Source organism: Schistocerca nitens, chromosome 1, assembly GCF_023898315.1.
Source record: "Schistocerca nitens isolate TAMUIC-IGC-003100 chromosome 1, iqSchNite1.1, whole genome shotgun sequence".
NCBI classification, from domain to species: Eukaryota; Metazoa; Arthropoda; class Insecta; order Orthoptera; family Acrididae; genus Schistocerca; species Schistocerca nitens.
In genome coordinates this window covers 486,934,954-486,958,664 of record NC_064614.1, presented here as the reverse complement: position 1 = coordinate 486,958,664, position 23,711 = coordinate 486,934,954, and the positions used below count along the sequence as shown (strand labels likewise).

Sequence of the window (23,711 nt, the reverse complement as noted above, 5' to 3'; positions counted from 1 at the left end):
TGCTAGAGTTGGCAATCGTGTGTGCGTGACGTGTGTTTCTCTTACGGAGAGGGCGGATGAATGTGTGCACTTGTGAGCCAAGGGAAGGGGAAAGGGGGTGGGGGGGGGGGGGACTAGTTTCTGTAATTTTTCAAAAGACATACATGACAAATGTTTACGAACAGCTTGGAACATGGAAATATTACCATCTATTCCGGGTGTATACGCTGACAGGGAAAAAAATTCCTGTATATCCCAGTTAAAAATACACTTTCTTCCGGGTGAAAATGCACTTTTTCCGTGTTTAGTGACTTTATACTTTTTCTCGGAACTGTAAAACTTATCATTTATTCAATGATTATAATTTTATACACCAGCGTAGAATTTCCTGGAACTTTAGAAAACAAAACTCGGGAAAGAAAACACGTTTTGGAAAGATGTTTGATGTGCAGCAACATGTACACTGCATATTTTCATATTACGAAAGTATAAACTCAAACTCCACCAAACACCACATGTTACTTTCCGAAGCATTGAAATCAAGACTGTGATGCGCTTTTGTAAGTCAGCTATTGCTCGTCACGTGATCTCGCAAGCTGATGACAGCGGATATTCAGAGCATAGGACACGTGATGATGTCAGCCAATAGCAACAGCACTGTTACGTAGCGCGAACACACAAATACAAAAAGTTGATGGTTTAAAAATTTATACATTGTTGCTACAAGAAAAGAACAGCTTTCATATATAATATTGGTCTCGAAGATTAATAAGCTGCATGAGAAGCTATGCTTTCATGTACAATGATGATCTTTTTTGTGCGTGCTACACTTTAAGATTGTTGTTGTTGTTGTTGTTGTTGTCATCTTCAGTCCTGAGACTGGTTTGATGCAGCTCTCACAGTAAAGCTGCATGTCCTCGGGAAAAATTACGGCTGTAGTTTCCCTTGCTTTCAGCCATTCGCAGTACCAGCACAGCAGGACCGTTTTGGTTAATGTTACAAGGCCAGATCAGTCAAGCATCCAGACTGTTGCCCCTGCAACTACTGAAAAGGCTGCTGCCCCTCTTCAGGAACCACATGTTTGTCTGGCCTCTCAACAGATACCCCTCCGTTGTAGTTGCACCTACGGTACGGCCATCTGTATCGCTGAGGCACGCAAGCCTCCCCACCAACGGCAAGGTCCATGGTTCATGGGGGGACACTTTAAGATATATCACACAAATGTGCCTGTAAAATTTTTAATGACGACATAAATGTCTGATCTTCTGGGCTCGAAACTTCTACACGGTCGTCCTCAAAGAGCTGATTTTTAAATGAGAGTCAAACGTTCTGTGATTTAGGAAATTCATTCTACATTTTCGCACATAGGTCATCTCACGTAAAATGAAATTTACTTGAAAGTAATGCATTTAAAAACAACCATTCGCAGTATTTTCACGCGACCTTTTCGAAATAGGTTCATTTCAGCAGTTGCCAGAGCACGCCAGATAAACGGGAGTCATTGTGCTTGAACAGTTATGACGACGCAGAAAGCCCGTATGTTTGTACATGTAAAGCATTAAAAAAAAGACATTAGAGGATATTCCAAGAGCATCGGAATTTCGTGAACCATACTAATCCAGATTCGGATGTAAATAACTTCATTGTTCTGCAAGGTGATTAATGCTTGACTCTGTCAGGAAGGTGCAAATAAAATATGAAACTAATAACATATTTTAGCCTTCCATAATTATGTGAATGTATTTTAATTCACTTGATAGCTCCAGACCCTAGAAATCCGCTTTGTTTTCATTTGATGTGAGAGCAATAAACCAAGAGGAAACAGTAAAATGACTACACGTAAACACAGGTTACGTGGAGACTACCTACCTGCCCACTAAAACTCAGACTGCTCTGTGCACCAGCCCCGGATCTACGATATTTCCGAACCGGGGCAATAGTAGATAGTGGCGCCTCCCCCCCCCCCCCGCCCCTCCCCCTCCATCAAGCGTTTAAGCTACATGGGGGGGGGGGGGGGGGGGGAACTTTTCAAAAATTTGTTCATTTCGTAGCACACATTTTTCTGAAGAGTCTGATACATAAAACATATGTGTTCGAGGAAATGTAAGACATGTTACTGGGTCTTAAGAGTTCCAAAGTGCAGTATCACACTTCTTCACACAGCATTCTTCTATCTATTTCATTCTGTGGAATCCAAACATGTAATATTTTATATGAATGCAATCAAACTATATTCAGGACAGTGGAAATTAAAATGTCCTGTGGTGCCTTTCCTGCTCCCAGTCAGCTGGTTTGACATCCTGCCCCTCTTTTTCAAAAAAAAACCTCGCAATTAATACTGGTTGGGATTATTTGCAACTGGGAGAACAAGAAATCTTCAGAAAATGTGCACTCTTTATTGCCTATTAGCTAATAACTAGCTGTGTAGTGTGACATAAAATTAAATATGTGTTGTTGTTGTGGTCTTCAGTCCAGAGACTGGTTTAATGCAGCTCTCCATGCTACTCTATCCTGTGGAAGCTTCTTCATCTCCCAGTACTTACTGCAAACTACATCCTTCTGTATCTGTTTAGTGTATTCACCTCTTGGTCTCCCTCTACGATTTTTACCCTCCACGCTGCCCTCCAATACTAAATTGGTGATCCCTTGATGCCTCAAAACATGTCCTACTAACCGGTCCCTTCTTCTAGTCAAGTTGTGCCACAAACTTCTCTTCTCCCCAATCCTTTTCAATACCTCCTCATTAGTTACCCATCTAATCTTCAGCATTCTTCTGTAGCACCACATTTCGAAAGCTTCTATTCTCTTCTTGTCCAAACTCGTTATTGTCCATGTTTCACTTCCATACATGGCTATGCTACATACGAGGGCGGTTCAGAAAGTAACCTCCGATTGGTCTCAGTGCGGGTTGTGGGGGGAGTAGCGACGCCATCTGTGCGTTCACGCACTCAACAGGTCAGTCGGTATCAAGCCATGGTCGAGTGAACGTCGTACCTGCGCTAGTTTAGTTTTTGTGGCAGTTTGAAATGTGTGCTGCAATAGAAAACCCCGCCAAATGTGAAGTGCGTGCTGTCATAAGGTTTTTTACAGCCAAAGGATATTCTGCAGCAGCTATTCATCGTGAGCTTTGTGCCGTGTACGGACCAAGAGTTATGAGTGAAGGAGTTGTCCGTGAATGGGTACGTTTATTTAAAAGTGGACGAGAAAACGTTCATGATGAAGAGAGGAGTGGTAGACCATCATTGGTGACTGACGAACTCGTTCAGACAGTTGATGCAAAAGTTCGTGAAAATCGACGTTTCTCAATGTCGGAGTTGTCTACTGGTTTTCCACAGATTTCTAAGACTCTCTAAGCTCAAAGATGCGGTCACAGGCTGGCTCCAGGCACAAGCGGGTGATTTTTATGCAGAAGGAATTTCAAAGCTTGTGAAGAGATACGATAAGTGCCTCAATCGCTATGGAGACTATGTAGAAAAATAGTGCAAAGATGTAGTTGTAAGATGTATATATTAAAATATTTTTATTTAACTTGGTGTATTTTTTTAAATCAACCGGAGCTTACTTTCTGAACGGCCCTCGTACAAATACTTTCAGAAACGACTTCCTGACACTTAAATCTATACTCAATGTTAACAAATTTCTCTTCTTCAGAAACGCTTTCCTTGCCACTGCCAGTCTACATTTTATATCCTCTCTACTTCGACAATCATCAGTTATTTTGCTCCCCAAATAGCAAAACTCCTTTACTACTTTATGTGTCTCATTTCCTAATCTAATTCCCTCAGCATCACCCGATTTAATTCGACTACATTCCATAATCCTAGTTTTGCTTTTGTTGATGTTCATCTTATATCCTCCTTTCAAGACACTGTCCATTCCGTTCAACTGCTCTTCCAAGTCCTTTGCTGTCTCCGACAGTTACAATGTCATCGGCGAACCTCAAAGATTTTATTTCTTCTCCATGGATTTTAATACCTACTCCGAATTTTTCTTTTGTTTCCTTCACTGCTTGCTCAATATACAGATTGAATAACATCGGGGAGAGGCTACAACCCTGTCTCACTCCCTTCCCAACCACTGCTTCCCTTTCATGTCCCTCGACTCTTATAACTGCCATCTGGTTTCTGTACAAATTGTAAATAACCTTTCGAGCCCTGTATTTTATCCCTGCCATCTTCAGAATTTGAAAGAGAGTATTCCAGTCAACATTGTCAAAAGCTTTCTCAAAGCCTACAAATGCTAGGAATGTAGGTTTGCCTTTCCTTAATCTTTCTTCTAAGATAAGTCGTAAGGTCAATATTGCCTCCCGTGTTCCAATATTTCTACGGAATCCAAACTGATCTTCCTCGAGGTCGGCTTCTACCAGTTTTTCCATTCGTCTGTAAAGAATTCGTGTTAGTATTTTGCATCCATGACTTTTTAAAGTGATTGATCGGTAATTTTCACATCTGTCAGCACCTGCTTTCTTTGGGATTGGAATTATTATATTCTTCTTGAAGTCTGAGGGTATTTCGCCTGTCTCATACATCTTGCTCACCAGATGGTAGAGTTTTGTCAGGACTGGCTCTCCCGAGGCTGTCAGTAGTTCTAATGGAATGTTATCTACTCCCGGGGCCTTGTTTCGACTCAGGTCTTTCAGTGCTCTGTCAAACTCTTCATGCAGTATCATATCTCCCATTTTATCTTCATCTACCTCCTCTTTCATTTCCATAATATTGTCCTCAAGTACATCGCCCTTGTATAGACCCTCTATATACTCCTTCCACCTTTCTGCTTTCCCTTCTTTGCTTAGAACTGGGTTTCCATCTGAGCTCTTGATATTCATACAGTGGTTCTCTTTTCTCAAAAGGTCTCTTTAATTTTCCTGTAGGCAGTATCTAACTTACCCCTAGTGAGATAAGCCTCTACATCCTTACATTTGTCCTCTAGCCATCCCTGCTTAGCAGTTTTGCACTTCCTGTCGATCTCATTTTTGAGACGTTTGTATTCCTTTTTGCCTGCTTCATTTACTGCATTTTTATATTTTCTCCTTTCATCAATTAACTTCAATATTTCTTCTGTTACCCAAGGATTTCTACTAGCCCTCATCTTTTTACCTGCTTATCTTCTGCTGCCTTCACTATTTCATCCCTCAAAGCTACCCATTCTTCTTCTACTGTAATTCTTTCCTCCATTCCTGTCAATAGCTCCCTTATGCTCTCCCTGAAACTCTGTACAACCTCTGGTTTAGTCAGTTCATCCAGGTCCCATCTCCTTAAATTCCCACCTTTTTGCAGTTTCTTCAGTTTTAATCTATAGTTCATAACCAATAGATTGTGGTCAGAGTCCACATCTGCCCCTGGAAATGTCTTACAATTTAAAACCTGGTTCCGAAATCTCTGTCTTACCATTATACAATCTATCTGAAACCTGTCAGTATCTAAAACCAGTAAAGACAAGAGATAAGCAAGACAGTGCGCATTTCTTCAATCCTTAAGTCCTAGCATTTTATTCTCTCTAATCTTGCTACAGCGTTATGTGGCGTGCTTTCATTTCTGGGAAAGAATCTATTATCTCATCAAAGTTCATCAAACATTTTTGCTACATGAAAAAACGAAATGTTGTTGTCTAATACTGAAAAAGCTGTTAATACAAATGGTACTCAAGATTGGTGTGGTTTCTTGATCTGATTAGATGTATTTTGTCACTGTCTGCTAGATAAAATTAAATAGGCCTGCCTAATATTGCAGCAATTGTAGCAACAACAAATAAGTGAGGTTGTTTAGGCACAAATGGTCATTTTTATAACATGACAGAATATAATTCACGAGGTACCAATATCAAATGCCTATTAGGCCTACCACAAGCAAAAAGTTTTATGTTAGGAAATAGTTTCACATTTCATTCATAAGCTCCAGCTTCTGAAGCATGAGATCGAAAAGCAGTAGTACGAAATTCTTATATAAATGTGGAATCGTCACATTCTTCCATATTTTGTGTGATGTCACCATTTCTCCTCATTCCTCAACAAACAATCTTGTCATCACTAATTCTGGAACTATTCCTGCCAGTGACAAAATGTATTCTATGGTTAATTTCACTAACCCTGCCACAATCATCGGTTTAGTTGTCCCGTGTTTATTCTCTGATTAGCCCGATGAGGTATTATTAGTGTTCGTACAACGCGTTTTCTGTGCTACTTCCAGAATAGAACTTCAGTGGCTGCTAGCCGGAGACTATAAAACTGGCCTTTACTAGGGTAGCAATCTGGCCAAAAATTTTCTGTCAAAATTTCATTTTCTTGGATACACTGAGAAGATAATATACAATCTTTCTTAGCTGTTATTCCCGTCAGTTGTTTATTTCCAGTCCAGTACTCTGAATCTATGGATTTCACTAGTAATTATAACAACACTGATCATTCGCAAACCCAGTCAACCACGTAAACAAAGATTGGCGTTCACCCGTGCGGTTCTATTCTGCTCAGCTCGTATAGCCCCGTCCTCTTTTTTTTGCAGGAAAGTTTATTTCCAGATGCAATGGCGATTCCCCTGACACACATTCAAAAATCAACTTATGGCTCATTCAGAATGTGTTCAAAAAGGTTCAAAAATCAACAGGGATGTGTTTCAAAATGATATGAATAATCGATAGACTAATGTGCACTGGATGCTAGGCGCTTTGTGAAACAAGGTTTTTTTTCTCAAGAAAATGAATTGCCGCCCCCCCCCCCCTCCCTCCCCCCATCCCCCCTCCAAGATTATCTGTCTGGGGCAGATACCCCAGTTTGCCCCCTGGCCCCTAGATCCGGGCCTGTTGCGCATGCGTGAATCTGGCATCTTAGGTGCACGAGTAAAATTTTTACGGGTAGCATCTGACTGCTTGCTTCTATTGCTTATACAGCTAACTGGCACACTCCCCAGAAGCGGGAGAAGGTACTACTCATACACGACTCAACTGTGCATGCACAAGAAATTGCTCGCAACTGATCTAACGAATCTAATGTAAACAGTTGTGAAGTCATGCTCATCGGAGGCAATTTGTTGTTATGAAGCAATGCATAGTCTTCCTAAAGCCTTAGACACATTTTGCTGTTGGCAGACGCTTCTAAGAGCACTGTGGTGTCGTCGTCGTATATGGCACATTTCCTTTGCAACGTAAGTTTTATTTTCACTTGTTTCTCTCTTTCGTGTTTTATTGCTGTAGTAGTGAGATACAGCAATATCCTTTGTTAGACTATTGGTTCTTAGCAGTCAGAGTTACAAAAATTTAACTGAAAACCAAATAATGAAAAATTCCCAGAATTCTAAAAAATTCCCAGAATTCTAAAAAATTCCCAGGGTTTTCCTGGATCTCCCAGTTGTCCTGGGTCGCATGCACCCTGTTATTACAAGTGTGAACATGCATTTAGAAAACCACTATTACATGTTTCTTTTGATTTTACTTAAAAACACTGTTGTTGTTGTTGTGGTCTTCAGTCCTGAGACTGGTTTGATGCAGCTCTCCATGCTACTCTATCCTGAGCAAGCTTCTTCATCTCCCAGTACCTACTGCAACCTACATCCTTCTGAATCTGCTTAGTGTATTGATCTCTTGGTCTCCCTCTACGATTTTTACCCTCCACGCTGCCCTCCAATGCTAAACTTGTGACCCCTTGATGCCTCAAAACATGTCCTACCAACCGATCCCTTCTTCTAGTCAAGTTGTGCCACAAACTTCTCTTCTCCCCAATCCTATTCAATACCTCCTCATTAGTTACGTGATCTACCCACCTTATCTTCAGCATTCTTCTGCAGCACCACATTTCGAAAGTAAAATGCCCCATCATAGAACAGAGCCACTTTTTGAAAGATAACAACATCAACAGTCGGAAAGTTGTTTGAAATTTGTGATGGAATTTTGACTGAAGCTGCACATGATAGATATCATGCAGCTGACAGAAAAACTCATTACATCAGGTGAAAGCTGGTAGGTACTATGAATTTTTTATAAAATGTCATCAGGAAATACAGTGTGGTTCAGGAAGGAAAGTAAATATTTTAGGAGGTGGCATAACAGATTGATCCAATATAACATTCTGTATAACATGTGTCCAGCTATTTTGGTTACAGAGATACAGCCGATTACAGAGCTAGCTTTTCATTTTGTGTGTCAGTACTCTATTTTCTATGGGTTTATTTATCTAATGTAATTTTTGTTTTGAACTTCAAGATGTGAATTTGTGCTTGATTTTACATAACTGAATTTTTCAACTGTGACTGAAATTCGTTAACCAATCCCACAGTATCATTTAAGTATATTGCGTATGCCGCAAATGCTAAGTATGCTGAAATGGTATTTGTGTTTGTGTCTTGGAATTGAAAAATTGCTGCTGCTTGCGTGAATGTGGCAGATGATTTCCAACCACGGAGTACTAGAGTCAAGAGTATTTATTCACATTTTCACTAAACTGCACGAGACTGTTGTAATGCCAAGCAGTCATATTTCCTTTGGATATGCAAATGAACAGCATTATTAAGTTGATAGAACGTGGTATTTTAACAACACCACACAGAATTTCTACACATATCGATATTCCACATACAAGAATATGATGAACATTATATATGCATGGAATCTATCCTTATCATTTACAATGGATTCAACACCTTCGAGAAGGAGATAAAGGTAGACAACTGGAGTTTTGCTGTTGGATAATTGCAAATCACGGAGTAACCCCATTAATATTATTTATTGATTAAGGCCCTTTCACTCATGACAGTATCAAACTTTCATCAGTGATCAGACTAAAACCCACATGCCTTTACCGAAAGATATTTTCAAGAACACTTCTTTGTAAGTGTATGGTATGTCATGGTAGACAATCGGATGACTGTGTCTGTTGTGTTACTGAACTGTTTTATGGGGACCCATTACCCAGATGTTCTTAAAGGACGAGCTTCCAGCATTATTGGAAAATGATATTTAGGCAACAAGGATGCATATGTCCTTCCACATTGATGGGGACCCCCTACACATCCAAGCTATCAGGTGACATCACCTAAACCTAACATTCCCTAAAAAAACTGACTGCCAGAAATAGTAACATTCCTAGATCACCAAGGCCCCGGGCCTTAATCATTTTGATTTAAGAAAAGTTACAAAAATTTAACTGAAAACCAAATGAATAATTTTCAGAATTCTAAAAAATTCCCGGGTTTTTCCTGGATCTCCCAGTTGTCCCTGGACGCATAAACCCTGTTATTACAAGCGCGATCATTCAGAATACGAATATTGCTGTCCTCATAAAAGAAGGCCAAGATGACCCCAAAAGAGCTACACATGGTGGTGTTAAGGGAATTAGAAAGTTCCCTGAAATCGGAGATGGAATTTTAGAAAATAAGTTTCGAACTTAATCATTTGTCTTTGTGTAATATCTTCTGTCATTATTTGTTTGGGTTCCATTCTAAAAGTTCTATCTCTGTAACCAATAAGAACTGCACACATTTAATATGGAAGGTTTCATTCAAAATATTTACTATTCCTTCTGAAACAGCCTGTGGTTCATATCTGCCATAAGGTAGAGTCAAGTACACTACCATGCCACAGTTAAACATGCATTGTGAACTTCTGGATCCAAAACTTCCTGCGTTGAAAGGGTACTGATAAACAATGTGAATTAAGTCCACGCAACAAAACTGGAGATCAAGAGACAGTCAAGATATGAAATTGGTAACTTTAACTGTATGTAGTGACTAGGTTGACTGTACCCCAATCAAATACATTATACTCAGCATGTATCTGATGGGCACTCCAAACTAAATACATACAGAAGTAGCTGTAATACAAGTAATATACACTAATGTGACCACCTGTCAAAAGCTGAAATAACCACATTTCACAGTGCGAGACATGCAGGAAAGAAGTCAATGATGTTCTGGAAAGTACTGACAGGGATGTCAAGCCATGCCAATTCCAGTGCCATGCCCAGGTGCACCAGTGTTCTCTTTTGAGGATCAATGGTAAGAACAGCCCAATCAAGATGTCCCACAAATTCATGACTGCGTTGAAATCTGGGGTGATGATGGCCAAAGCAGTACAGTAAACTCATACTGATACTCTCCAAATCACACACGTACACTCCGATCTCTGTGACATGTTGCAGTGTTCTGTTGGTAGATACCATCGTGCCAAGGAAAAACAAACTGCATGTAGAGGTGGGCGTGGTCCCCAAGGATAGATCCATTGTGCCTTCCAGAATGGCGAGATTACCCAGGGAATGCCAATAAAACATTTCTCAGACCATAATGCATGCAAGGAGTTTGCTTTCAGACATTTCACACCATACACGCACAATGGACATCCGTTTGATGGAACATAGAACATGATTCATCTGAAAAGGCCTCCTACTGCCACTTAGTGAACATCTAGTTGTGGTACTTGCATGCAAATTCCAGCCTTTGTCACTGATGAACAGCAGTCAGCATGGCTGTGTGAACCAGGCACCTGCTGCAGAGGCACATGCACAGCATTGTTTGCTAAACAGTCAGTGAGGAGACACTATTAGTAGGCCCTTGGTTCGTCCGGGTGGTCAGTTACTCAAAATTTGCATGTCTATCTTTGCCTGTACACACCTTTGCAGCCATCACTTACTGATCACCTATGGCCCACAGTTCACCACAGTTGCCTCAGTACCGGTTCTGGATAGCACCATTTTTCCATTCATGGTATACTTTAGCCATGGTCACACGAACAGTTTACAAACTTAGCTATTTCAGGAATGCTTCTATCCTTGGGACGAAAGACAATGATCAAGCCTTTTCAGTGTCAGAATAACTGCTCCCTCTCCGCATTACAACAATTACTACACTGTTTCCTACGTCCCCCAGCATTCTTTAAATATCCCCCAATGTTAGTGCTTCCAACTGCTGTCTGTAAGTGGTTATTGCACATTGATGTCAAGATATTGGCAGTGGTCACATTAATGTGACTGGTTCGTGTAATACTACACAAGAACTGTGTATTATATATGTGTATCGGACCTTTCCTCATTTGCAGATGCACTTCAAACTATTACAATACAAAACAGATTGAGTTCAGTAATGCAAATAACTGTAGGAGAGTCAAAAGGCAAAGTGAGAACTTTTCATTGCACTAAATACTCAGAAACTGAAACAATTTATAATATAATGTGTTTACCTGCAGTCACTTGTATCTGTCACAGATCACAAAAGGTGTGCCTCGCCTAATATGGAACATTCCCTTCACACACAAAACGCCTAATATGGAACATTCCCTTCACACACAAAGACAGTTTTCTATTGGACACAAAGGATATCTTTTCTGTGAAAAATTACTGTAGACAATTCACTGAATAAGATATTTCCCATGGATAAAATGCAAGGAAAGTTGCAGTAGCCCTATTTGCTATAAATCTTTTAGTCACATATGATTAGGCGTTAACTGCCTGAAATAATGACAACCTATTTGTTAGCTGGGTTTCGTGACAGACGGAAGTCAATGTTAGTGCTCCCAAACGCAAAGCATACCCATCCAGTGTTTTAAACACCCAGCAAGCAGTTAGTAATGGCAGCAGTACCCTGAAGAGGCATCAATGTATCCAGTTCAATCTCCATCACCAATTGCTTACTGCACCTTTATAAGATCCAGTTGTTCCATGCTGTGTCTCCTCACCCTATATCTGCGTAAACAAGCTGGTGATCCCTGGTCAGACAGTGATGTCAGGAGCTGCTGACTCTCTGGAGACAAGTCAGTGACTGGCAGACCTAGGACCTTGCGCAGATCCGACACATTCATCTGAGCTGTTGCTTGACCCATGGTATCGCCAAGCTAGAAACAAATTACAGGAATGAATTTATTTAAAATATAAAAATACTACTTCTTTATATATAAGAGCTCTGAACTGACACTAAAGAAAAGTAATTCTATGTATTAAGGATGATAAGACAAATTACATAGATAAGAGTTCAAGTAGAGAGAGAGAGAGAGAGAGAGAGAGAGAGAGAGAGAGAGATAATATTTGGAGTTTTTGTCTGGAATGGGGTGAATTGGTTTGGAACTCTGCCCCCCACCCCAATCATCTTACCCTTTGGGCAAAACAAGTGTCAGGAGGTGTCTCCTACCCAACTCCACCCCATGATTCAAATACTAAAATGAAGTGTTTTAAATCATCTGGTCATATTCACTTTCCAATAGGAAGTTTAAAATGTGAATTGTTTTCACTGTATCATCAGCTATGATCTGTGGCAATGATTTGTCAAGATGCAATATACACTGTAGGTCAAGAGTGTCTGGATTTGCTTCAAGGACGAGGCAGACTGTCAGGGTCACTCAGCTGTTGCACTGAGGAAAAGTTCTCTTGTGGTAGTATGTGTGACGTAAGTATGACCAATATGGATGCAACACAAGACTGCAGGTTCTTCTCTCCGAGAGAGGCAGAATGATGTTTGCCACTTCTTGGTAGGGGCTGGTACAGTAGGGGGTTGGGTGGCGGGTGGGTGTGCTGTCTGCGGGGGGAAACAGGGAGGTTGTCACAGAGAAAAAAGGCTCCTGATGCATGCCTTTTCATCTTAACTGCTGCTGTCCTCTCCATTTCCAAACAATTCCTAAGAATATGGATGTTAGGGTTCTGCAAAAGTGTCTTGTAAGAGGGATGTTCTGGACTATACTAAATCTTAACCATGTAATTAATTACGAATTGGTGGTGTGTATCTTTAAAAGTGGAATCCTGCTTCAACAAGACTATCAACAGAGCTCATGCAGAAACCTACAGTCGCTAAGTGGACTTCAATGGGGTCTTGGGGTCTAGTAGGCCTACTGACCAGCAAGTAACACATCCGTAGTCAAGTTGGGTTAAAATCAATGACTGTTATAATTTCTAGAACTTGTCAATCTGCTCCAAAAGAAGTGTTTTGGAGGGCATGTAAGGAGTTTAGGTTGTACTAAGGTGCTTTATGTGTGATAACCATGTCAGTTTGTGGTCAAAAAGCAGTCCTAAAAAGTGAAGGCACGTTATGAAGGCATTTTACCACTTCCAGCCACTGGCCACCCAAATATAATTCAGGGCTTGTGCGTGAGTGAATCAAATTCTAGTATTCTGTAGGTAAAAAACTCTACCCACGATTTGGGTCCATAACTCGTCTTCTGCTGAAGGCAATGATGTAGAACTACAGTACAAATGGAATTTGTCAACATACAAGGCCTACAACACATTTGGTGTTGCAATGGCAGCAGTTTTGTTTATAGCAACTCCAAAAAGGGTAGTGCTCAAGGCTGAACTCTATAGAACATGATTTTACTGTACATGTTGATTAATAATTGTCATACCAACTTGGAAACAACAATAGGATAATAAATTATTAATAAAAGTTGGTAGGTTGCCTCGGAAGCCCCACCAATGTGCCATGGCTACGAGTAGATGTCAGAAATTTGTGACATAAGGCTTATGTAAGATTGCTGCAAGGCATAGTTGAGGCACAAAGGCTTCCCAAACAGAAGACTCCACTTGTAAAAAGTTGGTAGTTGTGGATGTGGACCTTTGAAATCTGTACTGAAATGCTGAAAGCAAATTTCTTATCTGTCCAACAAAGTCTGTGATTGGCCCAACATGCAAAAAATTTGTATAGATTTGCCATTATACTGATCATTCTGAAGCTGCCTATATAGCATGGCTTTTTATTTTTTTTATTTTGCACAATGATACTTTTTGTCTATTGGATGAGAACAACTTCACTCTCGGCTGATCTCTCAATCATCGTTGGGGCGCCACTCTGTACCGATGATGGCGAGCAACAGCCAGCATACTGAGGAGGCTAATGGGTGCTTGGGTGTCTGCAGGAGAGGGCAGTTCTGGGTGGTGGACAAGCCCAGGGCCTGTGTTGACATACAGCAGTAGTATGTGCATTGTGGGTTATGATTTTTGAGTCACTTGGAGACCTGTCACTGTGACTTACTGATCACCAATGTTGGGTATTTTTGGTAACTTTGTTGTGGAATTGTGTATGCTGTATTGTGAGCGTTCTGTAACTAGAAGTTGTAATCAGCTGATGTTTTGATAGTTCACTGTGGAATTGTGTGCTCTATTGTGGGTGTTCCATTATTACAAGTGTATTCACCAATGTTATGTAGTTGCTGATAGTTTGATATTAAGAGTTGGGATCGGCCAACACGGTTTTGGTATTTTTGGTCTGTGGTGCTGAATAGTACAGATCTTACTGGAAGCACTGGACACTGGTATTTGGGTGAAGCTTTGTGTTGCCCGGTGCACGTAGGATGTGAGGTTATTTTATGTAGAGGTCATTGGGGCAGCCTTTCGATGCGTCATCGGATACAGCAGAGTGATTTGATATACCACAAGTGTACCTTCTCTAGAGGTGGATGTGCTTAATTTGTTGGCTCAAAATATTTGATGGTGTTCATTTAGACTTTGCATAGTTTCGTACGTTGGTAGTGTGTGCTCCCAAGCAACTGACAACAAAGATGGGAAACTGAATTCTGCTCCTGCATGGGTGTTTCCACATAAATGCATTGCTGCTAGTTGGGAGACACTAGTTTGTAGTATGCGTGAAACTACGGCGCAATCCACGAGTTATTGCCGTCGGTTTAATACTCTATACTGTCAATGGTATTTCTGAGTTCAGTATCGTTCAACTGCGGCAAGAGAGGCACTGGTTTCCTTGTAAGAGGAGGACACTATACGGCCTGGTAGTCAAGTGAAAGTGAGTGAAGTCAGTCAGTCAGCAAAAGGACAGAATATGTAAGCCTACGTCCTTTTATTATTTTAAGTGGCTGGTTCATCACTGTTGCAAAAGATTGCTGGTTGACTCTGGGTGCACCACGTAAGGTTAAGTTTTCCTAGCATGAAACTGTCGTATTGGTCAATGACTTCAGCTGCAACAATACAGAACCTGAGCAAACTTTCAGAGACACTATCAACTGTATTATTAGTTGTTTGATCCTGTATTGCTTGAATGGTTTTGAAAGCACACACTTTCGGTGTGCAGAGTGATATTGTTGTATTAATTTGTAATTCGGTGGCTTTGTGTTTGAATGACTGAGGAAAACAGAGGTTTGGTTACCTGAAGTGGCTTTCTGCCGTAGAATGGTTTTTCTGTACCCAACCATAACTGCGTTAGTGGAATGCTGCTGTTGAGTGCTTTTGTTGTATGACCTGCCGGCACCTTATAATGGTGTTCACCACCCTGCCTGATTTGAAGAACATTCTGGACAGTTCATGTGAATGATTTGGCCACCTAAATTGCCCGACATGAATCTCATCGAACATTTATGGAACATAATCGAGAGGTCAGTTTGTGCACAAAATCCTGCACCGGCAACAATTTCACAATTATGGTCGGCTATAGAGGCAGTACAGTCAATATTTCTGTTTGGGACTTCCAATGATTTGTTGAGCCCATGCTATGTCAAACTGCTAAACTATGCCAGGCAAAAGAAGGACCGACATGATATTAGGAGGTATTGCATGACTTTTGTCACCTCAGAGAGTACATCAGCTTCACATCAAAGAAGCACCCCAAAATGTATGTCTCCACAAAAAGTCCAAGCACTGGATACCCATGTTAGCTTCTTGGTCTGTATGAATTGTGGTACAATAACAAACATGCATGACCCACATTTTTGTGGGACAAAATTGGAAGGCACAGGAAAGGTTTAAAAGGGGCCCCTTCAGAGGGCTCATTGGAGCTAGCGTACAGCCAAGTCTACAGCTTAGGAACTATGCTAAATGCAAAAGTCATCAACATATGGCAGCCGAGTAACCACAGGTCACAGGCCATTGATGGCAACAAGAGAGAGCATAACACTCAGAACGGAGCACTGAGCGATGCCATTCTCTTGGGCCAGTGGGGAGCTGAGCTATGTACCAATTTAAAAAAAAAAAAAGTGGGATATAAACTGATGAATCAAACTTGGTCGAGAACCTCAAAAGACAAGGTTCCTGGGTTTTAATATACAACGTGACGTCACCAAACAGTGCTGTGTGCCCTATGAAGGTCAAAACAGACTGCAATGAAATACTAGTTTTTAGGAAACCTTTTCACACCTAACCAGATGGCCAGTTGTGGACTGTGCCTCCCAGCACCACATGATATGGAAACCAAGGGCCCCACGATTTGATAACCCAGCATAACCACCAGGCTACCATTGTTTGCAGAACACGATGGTGGAGCTAACTGTTCAGCACCTGTCAACAGATACTGGGTTTTTACCTGGTTTAAAGGCACGGATGACGACGCTGTCTCTGCACTGCGAATGGAAAACGTGTTCTAGCCAAACGTGGTTGAAGACCCTGGGTAAATGAAGTCTGTGAGTACAATGGATCATCATATTATGAATCGAATCAGGATCTTGGGCTGTATCAAGCACTGAATTAAGATCCTACAGCAATTCTCTATCAGTGAAATATTCATTATACAAGGGTTGACTAAAAAGTACTGCCTCCACCTTCGTAACTCTTAAACAGTTGGCAGCATTGGTATGTGGCAGGTACTGGCTTGTTCTGTAGCCTCTTCTCTGCAGCTCCAGTTGGCGGGAAGCCTTAGCAATGAACGGTTGTGTTGTTACAGTGTAAAGTATGGAACCCTGCACAGACGGTCGGTCAATGCGATCTAAGCAACATGCAGTCATTGAATTCTTGACAGCAGAAGGTGTCACCCCAAAGGAGATTCATCAGAGAATGAAAGCAGTTTTTGGTGATTGTGTTGATGTGAGTACTGTGCATCGTTGACAGACTGATTCAGGACTCCACTCTCCGAGTGATACAACGATCATCCTGAATCAATCTGTCAACATTTGGGTTGTGAAACTCAGTGGTTGCTGCCACAGGATGTGTTTGTAACGCAGTTCAGACGTTCCCACCTCAACATCTTTAAACTTACTCACTCAACGATGCACAGTACTCACATCAACACAGTCACCATAAACTGCTTTCATTCTCTGATGAATCTCCTTTGGAGTGACACCTTCTGCATTCAAGAATTCAACGACCGCACGTTGCTTAAACCACACTGACCAACCGTCTGCGCAGGATTCCATACTTTACAAACTGTAACAAAACAACCGTTCAATGCTAAGGCTTCCCGCCAACTGGAGCTGAAGAGAAGAGACTATGGAACAAGCCAGTACCTGCCGCATACCAATGCTGCCAACTGCTGAAGAGTTATGAAGGTGGGGGCATTACTTTTCAGTCAACCCTCACACAATTAAGGGTTACAGGAGGTAAAGGATGCATTCAAAAGTTAGCCAGGTGAGAAGAGGACATCAACACTATAATGAAGTGGGTCGCAAAGTGTTCAGAAAGATTGATGCATTGGTAGAAAGACCATCATGAAGGAGGAATATGGAATAGTTGTTATCTTTGGTGACCCAGCAGAGTACAGCACTCGGCCTACACCTAAGATAAAGAGGCAAATGTTCCCAAAGAGGAGACGCAACACCCCTGCAAATATTCTTAATGTGTTTAATTCAATAAAGATCCTTTGCACAGAGTGATTTAAAAGCAATGGTAGCAGCCTGTGAAGGATGTTGCTTAAGATGCTGCAAGACTTTCCATTGTTCTAAATGGCTGCTGCACCATGGTACCAACCACCAGTGGAGGGAGACTGCAGAAAGAGTATAGCAGCTCCTGTAGTAATGGCGACCACAATGGTCACGGGGTTGTTGTGACGTAAACGCGGCGCAACCCGCGGATTGGCCCGTGAACAACACAATGGGAGAGGACAGACACGACCAACGAAGGATCCTACAACACAACAAGAACAGACAACAGAGTCATAAACCAAACAAGACAACCAAGTCCACTCGTAAAGAAAACACGAAAGTCAACACGCTGTCTAATGCGAGGCGATATGTCCTGAGACGCACGTGAGGTTAGACTGGCAAGCTGAGCGACAGGCAGGCGCTTAAGTACTCAATTGGGGACGCCGCTATTGGCCGCTGCAACCACATGTTCCACTGTGGCGCCCTCACTCTAAATGCGGGCCAGGAGGCACGCGCCGCCACAGCTTACGGCACTATGGTACAGAGACCTCTTAGGGCCTTCAACGTCATGACATCTGGCGGGGATTCAAATTCCGCGGCGCGTGGTACCAGAGCTCCAGTGCATATGGTCGTGTAGGATAGGTCTCCTACAACCTTGCTGATCTGTAGATTGCAGATAAAGCTGATGGCAGACATATACAATGGCCAGTTCTCTCTTCAGAGTGCCTAATATAACACAGTTAGCCGCTCCAAGCAGAGGATGTGCTTTGTTGCTGTTGCAAAATTTTCATAATTCTGACTGATATAAACCAACGGTGCAGTGTTCATCTTTGCATGACAGTGTAGATATTGCCACAGAATCAACTAAGTAAAAAATCCATACAATTTACACATACATTTATGTGTAAAAGTTGACTTCCAAATTATCTTGGGTATGAGACTGCACGCGCCATATTCCTGTGCCAATTCAAAATTCCAATATTTTACTGTGTGCATCGGTTTTACATCATCTTTTACTGGTTGTGTGACTTCTCATTTGTATTGAGATATACTGTTGAATTTAAAACATTTGTGAGTGCCACTACAAATTCATACTATTATCATCAATTGTAGGCCTAAACTAACCTATCCTCATTTAAAAGCCATTGTTCTCTAATTTCATTGTACAATTATGTGAGGAACAGGTTTATTTTTGAAAATTTTTGGCTGTTTACAAAAGTATGTTTTTGAAAATTTTTAGATGTTTACAAAAGTATATTTTTGAAAATTTTTGTAACTTGTGACTTGTTTCATAGAAAATCAATGTTTATGCTTTCCTGTTACTGTCAAAGAATAACTCACCCCTAATTTCAGTATATATCAACATGAAAAAAAGAATTCTGAGATTTTTTTGGAAGTCACCTTTGTCATTAGCATGAACTATTTCAGAGTAAATTGGCATTTGTGGTTTAATTACAGTACACATTTTATAACAAACATATTGTGTTACACTTAGCTTTCTTTTTAAAGACGACTCTATATTATCTAAATTTGTCGTAAGTCAACTATTTTCAAATTTGTTAGTGACTATAACCTCATAAAGTTAGGAAACCGGTAATTTTTCTTGCAGGTTATTCTATTGCCTTCACAGAAATCTCCTTTCATCTACTAATTGCTTCAGTTCTTAAAGGGAATTAGTAATATTCTTAGCCAAGCAGATTAAAAAATAATTAGCAGGTTTAATTTAAAGTTATTGTTTACTGTCCTGTAAAACACTGCACCAGCCACAATGCAACCCCACTGTAAATGCTGTTCTCAAACACGGGATGAGGTAGTTGATATTTGTAAGCAACTGGAAACTGCCCTGATTACTGCCAAACGACCGGCAGGTGCTTTGAATTGTATTTAGGGAGAGCTCTGGAGGGTTGTGTACCAGAGTTATCAAAGGTAGCTCAAGTACTATCCTCTCCCGTGAATCCTGTCTCCTCCACAGGAAGTACAGGATCTGCTACTACCTGTCCACTTGACAACAACTGGCCTGTCAGTGGTAAGTATGGGAATCCTGCACAGGATAGACAGAAACTGTGATGGATTTGAGATGTTCCCGTAAGCAACAGGTGTTAGGTTCTGTCTTCCACTGAAAATTAGCCAGTGGGACTTTCTTCGCCTGTTTGCAAACCCTCTTTGTCCTGTGTCAAGAGAAGGCAAATGCAAAAGGGCAGGCGTCTATTACTCATCAGCAGTTCAAATGTATGACGAGTAGTGGACTCCCTTACAGAAATGGCAGCAGGCCAGAGGAAGGAATATCAGGTACATTTAGTGTGTATTTCCGGGGGCCTCATTCAACAAGTTGAAGAGGCTATTGTGGCAGCCATGAAGGGAACAGGACGCAACCAACTGCAGATTTTGGTGCATGTCGTAACATTATCACTGGTGGACATAAAGTTGTGACTGGAACCTTCTATCAAGCACCAGACTTACCTCCTGATACAACCGAAAACTTCAGAGAAAATCCTGTTCCCCAGTCATACTGCAATCAATAGTGGAGACTACTTAAAAAAGTTAGTTTGGAACCCCATTAATGACAAAAATGCATTAGCTCTAATAGCAACAAACAGACCTGACCTCTTTGAGAATGTCCACATTGAAACTGAAATCAGTGACCGTGAGACAGTTGTGGCAATGATGATTATCAAAATGCAAAGGGCAGCTAAAACAAGTAGAAGGATATATAATGTTCAACAAACTAGATTTAAAAAAAAGCAGAGGTGGAATCATATCTCAATGAAGAACCTGAAACTTTCACAGCATTGCAGGAGCATTAAAGGAACTATGGATTACATTTAGAAGAATAGTTGAGCATGCACTGAATAGATACATACCCAGTAGAACAGTTCATAATGGGAGGAATCCTCCATGGAATATAGTCACTGTAAAGAAACTTCTAAAGAGAGACTACTGCATAACAGGTATATAAAAAAGCATAGGATTATAGACAGAGAGATGCTGAATGAACTGCATTTGGATGTCAAGGTATCAATGTTTGAGGCCTTCAATGAGTACCACAGTAGAATACTGACAAATGATCTTTCACGAAAGCCAAAGAAATTCTGGTCATATGAAAAGGCTGTTAATGGCATCACGGTTGGTGTCCAGTCACTGGCAAATGAGAAAGAACTCAAATTGAGGGTAGGAAAGCAAACACAGAAATCCGTAACTCCATTTCCAAATATTCATTTACAAAGGAAAACCCAGGTGAGCTGCCCCAGTTTAATCCTCGCACCACTGAAAAGGTGAATGAAATAAATGTTATAGTTTTACTGGCATTGAGAAACAGTTGAAATCATTAAAACTGAACAGAGATCCGGTGAAATCCCTATCAGAGTTGGTATGACTACCAACCAGCTATCTACCAGTATAAATGGCCACTGCCAAAGTGTGGCCAACAGCAAAGTAGACTGCCTTGTGGCACAACATGCAACTGAACATAACACTCTTGATTTCAATGGCTGCTTCACTACCCAAGCCATCTGGATCCTTCCCTCCACCACCAGCTTTTCTGAACAGTGCAGATGGGAATTATCCTTACAACACATTCTCCACTCCCACAGTTACCCTGGCCTCAACCTACGGTTAACATACTGTTCCCACACCCTCCACCCAACAGTTTCCACCGCCTCTGTCCTATCATCTCCTCCCCATTCTCGTCTCCCACCCTGTTTATTTGCTGCCCTCTGCCAACACATTTGCCCATCTTTCCCCACTCCTGTCCTTTTTCGTTCCTTTTTCCCACCTTTCTGCCCCACAACCTCCTGACGCTGTGCCTGTCGGCAGTCTACTCTCTACACACTCAACCAGACAGTGTTTGTCTCTCTCCCCACCAGTATGCTATTATTCCTTCCCCTTCTCCACCCCTCCAGATCGCTGCTTGCATCTCTTGAGATGTTGCATTCTGGCCCGAGATGCTGGAGCTGGCAGTTGTGTGTGTGTCCATGAGGTGTGCTTGTGCTTTTGTGTGTGTGTGTCCTCTTTACTATCAAGGGCTGTGGCCAAAAGCTATAAGCGAGTGTCTTTTAATCATGCCTGTCTCCAACTTGACATAACGTCTTTATGGTATCTATCTTTTCCTATATTTTGATGTTCCTGCCTGCAGTTTCCAGTGTTTAATTTTTGCTGAACTGCTTTCTTCCCTCCTGCAACCCTGTGATGTTTTCCTGTGTTATTCTTCTCTACAGCACTACTCTTCCCAATGTCCATTCTTTCTCTTCTTTCCTGTGCTTATTCACTGCCTTCCAGCTTGCATCTGCTTCCGAGCCACACTGTATCAATGACCGTCCGCGCACCCCTCAGACTTTGAGACCATGTGGATTGTTGATGCAGCATCTAATGCCCCAGATTCTCTCCTTTGACAGTTAATTACATTTATTTCTATTGATACCACTTCATCGCTCTGCCTGATGGACTTTAAAATTTTGTTTTCCACACCTACCCAGGCTACATGAACTTTTGATCCACAACCTAACCCAACCCCCCTCTTTGCTTATCGCAACATACACATACACATACCAAATATCATTGTTTCTTTTCACCCATGTTTCTGTACATTTTTAACGTGTGCATGTAGTTTTGCTTGATTTCAAGTATTTTTGTGCATCTTTAAATATTTGAGTGCAATTTTATGTATCTGTAAATATTTTTGCATATCTGTGCATGTTTCTGCATGTCTATACGTATTTTTTAAATATCTTTACATGTCTTTTCGTTTTCCAATTCCTCTCACAACCATCTACATTATTTTTCCCATTTCTGAGTCATTCCCATTTCCTTTGTACCATTCCTGCCACAATGGACCCTTGCCTCATCTTTTTGCACAAGTTCAGTAAAGTATTACTTTCCCTGGCTAAAACCCAGTCCCACATCCTGTTTCTCAAATGCTGCCTAAACCATGGAATCCCCCCACCCAAACAGTTTAACTGTAAAGATTCCTTGCTCTGGATACCACCCTTCCTTTCCCAATGACCTACAACCGTTATGATTCCGCCAATCTCTGGCCCTCACAAAGCTGGTACTGCAAAAACACGTCTCCATGGCACAGGAAACCAAGAAACATTTCTGCAGTATACTACTACTCTGCAATCCCTACTCCATCACATCTCTGAAATTGAATCCCTTGCTCTCCGGCACCTGGAGGAGCAATCCAGACACTGCCTCCACAAATTATCCAACCTACTGAAATCCTACTGCTGCCTTGGACACCACTATTCAAAGCCCTATCGTATCCACAGAGTTCCTCCTCATCCATCCCTCATAGCAGCTAAACCCTGTCTAGCCGACCTTTTCAACTTGCCACATCCCCCAAAACTCCCTACCAACCCTCCACCAAATCCAGAGCCAAAACATTCCGGTAACACTGTCGTTAGCACTTCCACCAAAACCATCAGCTCCATAGAGGTTTCAGTCCTATCCAAAGGCCTAACCTTTAGCCCTACACCACAATTTAAACATGCTGGATTTGTCAAAGATCTACTCTCCTTCTCCCGATACCTGCAATGGAAGCACTTTTTGCCGCCAATCCCTCCAACCAAAACCACTGAACCCTGCCTCCTCCAGTTCATACCACCATCCAACTGTGATCCTCCTCCCCGCACCCCCACCTAACCACCCGCTGGTCACCTTCCAGGAATTCATTACCTCCAACTTAGCCTCACCATCCTTCCCCAGAACACTAACCTTTCAGTAGAAGAAGGAACAGCCACACACAACCTCAAAACAAATCCTGACCTAATTACCCTACCGGCAGACAAAGGTTCCACCACTGTTGTTATGAAAGACAGTGACTGGTTACCCGGGAATGGCGTATCTGCAATGTCCAAAACTCCATTGCTCAGTATGGTCAGGATCTCACCAAGGCCTTCATAGATAGGCACTATCCCCCAGACTTAGTCCGCTAACAGATCTCCTGTGCCATTTCCCCTCACAACTCCAATCCTCACCCTCATAAACCAGCCACATAACAGTGTTCCCTTTGTCACCCAGTATCACCCTGGACTGGAACAACTGAATTGCATCATTCGCCATGGCTTTGATTACCTATCATCGTGCCCTGAAATGTGGGACATCCTACCCCAGATACTTCCCAGCCCATCCAACATCCACAACATGCCTATGCCACTCCAGATACCAACCCCTTGCCACAAGGATCATACCCCTGCAGAAGACCCAGGTGCAAAACCTACCCAATCCACCCAACCCACCACTTCCTATTCCAGTCTTGTCAC

General features: G+C 41.7%; 1 protein-coding gene across 6 annotated transcripts in view; it reads right to left on the bottom strand.

Moving 5' to 3' along the window:
- Positions 1–23,711, bottom strand: part of LOC126252407 (G-protein-signaling modulator 2) — a 140,965-nt gene that overhangs the window by 89,305 nt on the left and 27,949 nt on the right. For 5 of the 6 annotated variants that reach the window (XR_007545837.1, XR_007545838.1, XM_049953301.1 and 2 more), the window contains exon 9: positions 11,593–11,787. Coding sequence is in view for 4 of the 6 variants with exons in the window: in XM_049953301.1 (XP_049809258.1) it covers positions 11,593–11,787 (195 nt within the window). In the remaining 2 variants the exon portion in view is untranslated. The remainder of the gene's footprint in view (positions 1–11,592; positions 11,788–23,711) is intronic. The other variant, XM_049953315.1, reaches the window with a different exon arrangement.